The sequence below is a fragment of the Centruroides sculpturatus genome, unplaced genomic scaffold (genome assembly GCF_000671375.1).
Source record: "Centruroides sculpturatus isolate CEXI.00-Female unplaced genomic scaffold, Cexi_2.0 scaffold162, whole genome shotgun sequence".
NCBI lineage: Eukaryota > Metazoa > Arthropoda > Arachnida > Scorpiones > Buthidae > Centruroides > Centruroides sculpturatus.
This window is the reverse complement of record NW_019384555.1, coordinates 601,924-609,390: the sequence shown is the minus strand read 5'-3', so window position 1 is coordinate 609,390 and position 7,467 is coordinate 601,924. Positions and strand designations below refer to the sequence as shown.

The 7,467-nt window shown below is 34.3% G+C and overlaps 1 protein-coding gene and 1 long non-coding RNA gene across 2 annotated transcripts; both read right to left on the bottom strand.

Moving 5' to 3' along the window:
• Positions 1-1,901: 1,901 nt before the first annotated feature.
• LOC111623854 lies at positions 1,902-2,690 on the bottom strand. The gene is made up of 3 exons (XR_002756486.1): positions 2,659-2,690; positions 2,299-2,512; positions 1,902-2,228 (listed from the first exon to the last, which is right to left on the bottom strand). It is a non-coding gene; the product is annotated as an uncharacterized LOC111623854 (long non-coding RNA).
• Positions 2,691-6,153: 3,463 nt separating this feature from the next.
• Positions 6,154-6,886, bottom strand: LOC111623804 (putative defense protein 3). The gene is made up of 3 exons (XM_023366505.1): positions 6,673-6,886; positions 6,341-6,548; positions 6,154-6,244 (listed from the first exon to the last, which is right to left on the bottom strand). Exons 1-3 carry the CDS (start codon positions 6,869-6,871, stop codon positions 6,154-6,156), a joined length of 498 nt encoding a protein of 165 aa, XP_023222273.1. The 5' UTR covers positions 6,872-6,886.
• Positions 6,887-7,467: the final 581 nt, after the last annotated feature.

The following is a 7,467-nucleotide window of genomic DNA, read 5'->3' as shown; positions in this document are numbered from 1 at the left end:
AAGCTTCGATCAACAAATGAAAACGAAATCTTCTCCAGGTATCGATGTAATTACAGTTAAATTTTTAAAATTACTACCACCATGGGGGAAGCGAGTATTACTCGAACTATTCAATTCATTCTACAACTCAACAAACTTTCCGGAATCTTGGAATTCGGTAAAACTGCTGATGATCTATATAAAAGGAGACAGAAAAGATCCAGGAAACTACCGACCGATAGCGTTATTACCGACAATACGAAAATTCTTTACTGATATTGGCGATAAGATTTCAACAACGGATAGCGGAACTAAACTCGAACTCAAAATTTCAATTCGCAATAATAAAAAAGAAACAGAAGTGGCCGTATTCTTCTTAATATCAACGATACAAATTTACTTACTAAAAAAAAACAGAAAAATATATCCGGCTTTCGTCGATATATCAAAAGCATTCGATTCAGTTCGTGTCCCAGCTTTGATAAACAAATTGAAAATTTCTGGAAAAAGATTCTCGGATTCAATGGCGAAATTATTTTCATTATAGAGAATTAATATTATCCACGGTAACAAATATTCCCAGAATTAAATATAAACCGAGGATTACTACAAGAAGAACCACTATCGCCATATTTAACTTTTACATAAATGATACGGATAAACTTTCTAATCGATACTGAAGGAATTCAAATTTCTCTTGAGGGAAGAGTCACTTCTGAGGTGAAGCCCTACATTGCGGGGTCAAAAGGGGAGAACGGGAGGAATAAGGGAAATAATGACGAAAGATAATTTTACGTTAATTTAAGCCATTTAAAACTCCGAAGAGTTCGCATCCTCACAAAACTATGCAAAACAAGAACATTAACCGAAATTTCGTCTAAACCACAATTTTAACACAGGTTATGAAAAGTAACTTTTTTTTTTAATTCTTTCCGCCCTGTGGGCACTAAGAGGGCCTCTTTTTGCCAGCCCATTTTATGGGTTCGGCCAGGCCCACAATGGGGCTGTCGGGTGGTGAGGCACGGGGTCCGACATATCCGAACGGACCACCCCCCCGAAAAATTCTTGGGGATTTTTCGATTCGTTCGGATTCGAACCCGGGTCCCCCAGAGCGGTAGGCTGCCACTTCGACCGCTGTGAAAAGTAACTAGTAATTAAGAAGTCGATTTGAAATTTTGTAAAATTATATTTTTATTTACTAATTTTTTTCATTTTCAATTATCATTTAAAGTAAATTTTATACAACGTTTTCAATGCGATGTTATAGAACGGTTCCAAAATACTTGATATTTCTTAGTGTAGAAGGTACGGTTGCCGTATCTTCAAATTCTGCGTGTAGCGTCTTTGCAATTCAAACAGTAATTTTGGTAGACGATCAAACAGCAATTAGTTAGAAAACGTTACGGCTTATTTAAAACACTTTTTTGAATTAAAAGTGTTTTAAATACACTTTTTTGAATTAAAAAAGTGTTTTACGTTTAGGAAAATATCTCGGAGCATCGTATCAATTAAATTTTAGTAGCATTTTTAATGCTATTTTGTAGAACGGTTCCAAAACTATTATCGCTGGAGTTACTCGATCTTTGATAACTATCACAGAAATTACTGCTATAGCGGCTGCGATTACGAATACTGCGAATTTTTCTATTTTGGAATCCTGTAAGAAAGATTAATCTTCTATTAATGAAAATATTTAAAACTTTACTAAATACTTCATTATCTTACAGTATTACCTACCGTTCGTAGGTGTTGTGTCCTTATGTGGTAAATATGTGGTAAACCTTTTTTACAGTCGCCCCCTATAACACTGTTGATTTTTCCGTTTTATACGAATTCCATGTTGTACGAGTCACTTGGATTTTACAAATACGTGAACCGTTCGCAGCCCGGCACACGTATTTGTAAAATCTAAGTGACTCGTACAACATGGAATTCGTATAAAACGGAAAAATCAACAGTGTTATAGGGGTGTACTTGAAACGACTGTCGCAAAAGACGCACATATAATTTTTTTCATCCGAATGTTTGATGACACGGTCTTCGTATTGAGATTTGAAACGATAAATAAACCGTAACGTTTTCTAACAAACTGCTGTTTGATCGTCTACCAAAATTATTGTTTGCAAAGACGCTACACACAGAATACTTGATATTATCGATGGTGTCGCTTGATCTTTGATAACCATCACAGAAATTACTGCTACAGCGGCTGCGACTACGAATACTGCGAATTTTTCTATTTTGGAATCCTGTAAGAAAGATTAATAGAAGTATTTAATAAAATGTTAAATATTTTCATTATCTAACAGTATTACCTACCATTTTTCGTTCGTGTTTAGTCCTTACGTGGAAAACTGCCGATCGTTCGTCGCAAAAGACACACACGTAATTTTTATCATTCCAGTGTTTAATCGGATGGTCTTCGTATTGGGATTTAAAACGAAATGTTTTTTCACAGTAAGGACACGAGAACGCCTATTAAATAAGTTAGCATATAATACAGTTGGAGTCAGTTAATCCAGCGCTCGATAATCTGGAATGCGAAATAATATCAATAATCTAATTACACTATAGCATCGATTATCCGACTCAATCGGGGAATGGGGTGGTCGGATAACCGAAAAATATGAAAAAATACATTATTAATAGACTATAGTATATTAGTATATCGCTATTTACCTATCTCGCGATGAATTTTCATCCAATTTAAGCCTAACAAAATTTGTTTTTAAATATCGGCCTCCCTTTCGTGGTCGAGCCAGTGTTGCCAGCTAAAACACGCAAAAATTTAACAAAAATAATATTAATGTAGCCGAGACGTAGCCAAATATTGTAGCGCCACATCGCTAGCGGACATTTGAATTTGACGACTAGAACGCGGTCGGTTAACCGATGCGACGGTTGATCGATGCTCTACCGTATAGTGCAGACGCACAAAAAGATACGCGTATAAAAACGTCACGGTAGATGTTATTATTTCGTTTCAAATAATCAAATAATGTAACTTCATCGTTTTCTTTTAATATTATTGAACGTGGTTAATTGCGCGTGTCTTCTATTTTGGATGTGGATTTCAATAAATAATTATTTGCGCTAAATTTACGGCTGTTTTGAGTTATTCGGTCTTTGAGCCTAACGTATACGTAACGAGGGTCTCGATTACAGTCGGACTTAATTAAGATTTAAACGTTTTAGCTACGGTTTTGCTTAAATGTCTATTTTTCTACGGGAATTCGCTGGCTTTTCAACGCTTTCGCGATGAGAAAACGAAGATTTTAGTGCGCGGAAATAGCGAAGTTTTTATGTACAGTAGGAGTCACGCGATTAGCTTTTATGTACCGGTCGATCCGTGCAAAAGTTATCGTATTTTTCATCCGGGATTCGCGTTCGTTTCAAAACGCCATTTTACGAGAAACGTTCGCATTTTTTATTTTTACTAAGATGGTACTTATGTACTGGTACTTCGATAGCAACGGCGTTAATACAACATTGCGGGCAAGGCCGCGCGGTAGATTTTCTCAGTACGACGCGAGTCTTCGAAATGCCGCCATTTGAATTTTTTTTCTTTAAAATAACCTTCGATTTTGATTTAAAAAAATTGCACAAAATGTACGAATACTATTTTCATTTTGAAGATATAAACCGCTATAAAATATTGACATCGACTATCGACTACAATAATCTATTACAGTGTTACTCTTCTAACTCTAACTGTAGCAAATTCGTTAATAATTAGGGATGCGTGGTTTAGAGTGGCGGCTAATGTAGATTCGATAGAAATAAATTATAGATTTCTAAGTTTTGTTTGGCTTATTGAACTTGTTAGTAGTGTTTTGTTAATTTTAATTTGGAAAACCTTCTTTCCTTACTAGCTACGGAGACGGGGAGTGTTAATAAAATTCTCGGAGTTACGACGGTATTCGGATACAAAGTAATTAAGTTATTTTAGTACAAATTATTTTAAACATCCAAAGGTTTCGTAGAATATAGTAGCATTCGGGATATATCACGCGATTCTTCTCGAATATCATTTCCATTTATATCTGATTCATTTTCGACCGAAAGTATTGACTGGAGATTGGTACCAGTGGCGTAGCGTAGTGGGGGCGGCACTGTAAATGTGCCGCCCCTACTACACTAGATTTTCAATACCCTAGATTTGTCAACCTGTAAGATGACTAAATTATTATTCTTAATGAATTTAGTTATCTTACAGGCTGACAAATCTAGTTAGAGTATAGTCATGAACTATCAGGGTTATATTAAGGTAGCCCAGGATCTTTTAGATAACAACTTGTATGAGGAACTGCCCCATAATCCGACACTTAAAATTAAAAAAGAATTGATTGTTAGTCTAAAAAAACTAGTAACTATAAAAATTATTGATAAAAGTGATTATAAGTTTATCACTAGTTATGGTCACCGCACCCCCAAGTTTAACATAAGGATCAAAACCCATAAAACACCCATCGCTTATAGACCTTTTGCTGATATTAAATTTTATTGTTTATATAACTTAAATTATTTGTCAAATCCAAACTAAAATCCCTGGTAATGTCTAAACACTGCATTAAAAACACTGATAAATTTTGGGTTTTCGTTTTCACACTTATGTAGTAATTTTTTGAGTTTATTAAATTGTTTTCACTTTGATCCCTGAGCGTTTGTGCCCATCATTGGTCTGATAAGCCCTTACTATTATCTGCCTCACGGTTGTGGATAATTTAATTAATATAATTATATCAAGGGCTAGAAGCAACTTTTGTAATAATTTCATTATTTTATATTAATTCGGATAACTTTGCATTCGTGTTAGAATATTCTTTTTAGATACAGATTAAAATATACTCTTTAAAAAAATATTGTAAACATCAACCGAGTAAGTAATTTTGTTGTTTTTTAAAAAATACAATGGAAATGGAACCTCGCTTAACGAGATAATTCCTTCCAGAATCTTACTCGTAACACGAAACACTCGTTAAGAGAACTAATTTTTCCTATAAAAATTAATGTAAAATACGATAATTCATTCCGTGCCGGAAAATACTTAACCATCAATATCTCTAAATCGAAAATTATCATATTTAGAAACAATGTTAAACTGTCAAATCGAGAGAAATATTCTATTTAAATAATCAGCCTCTTACTTTAGTAAACGAAATAAAATACTTGGGTATAACATTCGACTGGAATTGCAATTTTCAATCGCACTGGAATAATTTAACTACAAAAATAAATTCCATAATATCAACCGTTTTGGCTTTATTTCTTTGATAGATGGTCTCTATGTAATACGTCTCTGTAATCCAACAAATGGTAGACGGACTCGCAGAAAATTTTCAGTTAGGAACTACAATTTTATTCTCAAAAATGACAAATGCATTTCAGGTTGGCGCAATATATCCCAACCCCTCCTCAGTGTCTTAAGGATATAAAAATTGTGCAAGGGATACCAACACAACTATAACATCAACACATGTTATACATTAATACCTAGTAGAGGTATTGTACTGTACATGCTCAAAGAGCCATTGAAGTGTTTAATACCACACGATAACCTCCTCAATTACTCACTGTAAAAATATATAGTGACATAAACAGATTACAAACTATAATTTACAAAAATCCATTGTAGTTCCTAACTGAAAATTTGCTGTGAGTCCGTCTACCATTTGTTGGATTACAGAGACGTATTACATAGAGATCTAATATACAGCAATCCAGTTATATAGTAATTGATAGATGGTGTTAGTTAGGGTTTCTCATTTCCCGGGATTCCGGGAAAAAAGTTAACTGTTTTCCGGATATAATTAATTATTTTTAAAATATAAAATAAATCTTAAAATCGAATGATATAATTATTTTTTAACTAACTTAATACGCCCCGTAACCTCCAAAATAACTGGAAGTGAGGTGATGGAAATATAACGACATCTCGCATTTAAATGTTAGACGCGTGAAGAAAACCTCGAAAACTGAACTCGGGCAGCCCGTTAGCCAGGAGCGAACCCGCGACCAACTAGTCTTTTTATTTAGCGGTGGTATCCACTCGGCCAGAAACCGTAATCTGTCAAACGATTTTTAGCGTTATAGCGTCTCAAGTCGACAAATTAATCGAGCACAAAAAATGTAATAATGTGACACGAAATTTAATTTAAAATAATATACAAACAGTTACTTAAATCTCGGCAAATAAAATCCATCCGCAGGTATTGCGGCTAAAAGATTACTATAATAAGTATCGAATGATCTCACTATCGTTCCTCTGCAAAAAAGGAAAGTTGACTCAGATTTTATCAAGTTTCTTATCAAACAATGAATACGTTACATTGATTTTTTAAGTTTCAAACGCTCTACTTACAAGAAAATGACTTCCCCTATTTTTTTGTTAGATGGCGGGGTCCATATTAGAGTAGCCGAAATTTTAGGTCTAGCGTTAGTGTGAGTTACGGCGGAACACGGTAATGTATCCATTCCTTGGCTTTTTAACCAAGTTCCGATTCTCTCGTTTGTAACGGGATCGATCGCTGCTATGAGAAAACCTTTAAACGGAGCGCCTCCTAAATCGACTAGAAAAGTATAAAATGGATTAATAAAGAACTATCTCAATTGGTTGCTTACGCATAAAGTACGTTTTCACGCACACATATTACTTACTACGAACAATCGAATAATCTCGTATTACGAACTTACCAATTATTTTTTTCGACGTTTCGTTATAATGATTAGAAGAGGCTACAAACGTATAAGGAGAATTTGAATTTTTTGAAGGTTTCGTCGTAACGTGTCGAGGAATCATGGATTCGCACGTTTCGGCAGTGGCACCTTGAGGAAAGGCGCCGGCTCCCGCACACAAAACAATAAGCGCAAAGAGCGATATATCGACGGACATATTCTCAACTGTTACAAATTGTGAATGTATAGTGTTTTTTTATTATAAAATTATAAGATATATTTAATATCTACAATAATTCTAAATTTAGAGTGGATGGCCTTTGTCGTTATTATGATTCCATTATATTAGTCTCGAATGATAGACGAAGCGGAGCGAAACTTTTTAGTTACGCCGTCGTTGCCGAATTGTATCGGTTTTTTGTGTAGCAAAAAGTAATACTATCGATAATTATTATAAGAGAGATTGATTATTCTAATTTATTCGTAGATACTTATGAATTTAAATTTTAATATAGCGGACGCTCTTTTAGAAATGATTATTAAAATTTAATTATTTTTTCCGAAATTGGATTATTGTATAATGAAAATATGTTTTCACTAGCTGTTACCCGCGACTTCGTCAGCGGAGGTTTTGCAAGCAAACCCCATTTACATCCAATATTTCAATAACCATAGTAATTGTTATATAACACCTACCGCTGAAGAGAATTGCCGAAAATCAAACGAACTATTTTCAATTTGATCAATTTTCTGAAACGTTTACAATCGTTCTATAATCGAACCAATACGCAATAACAAATTCGAATTTAAAAC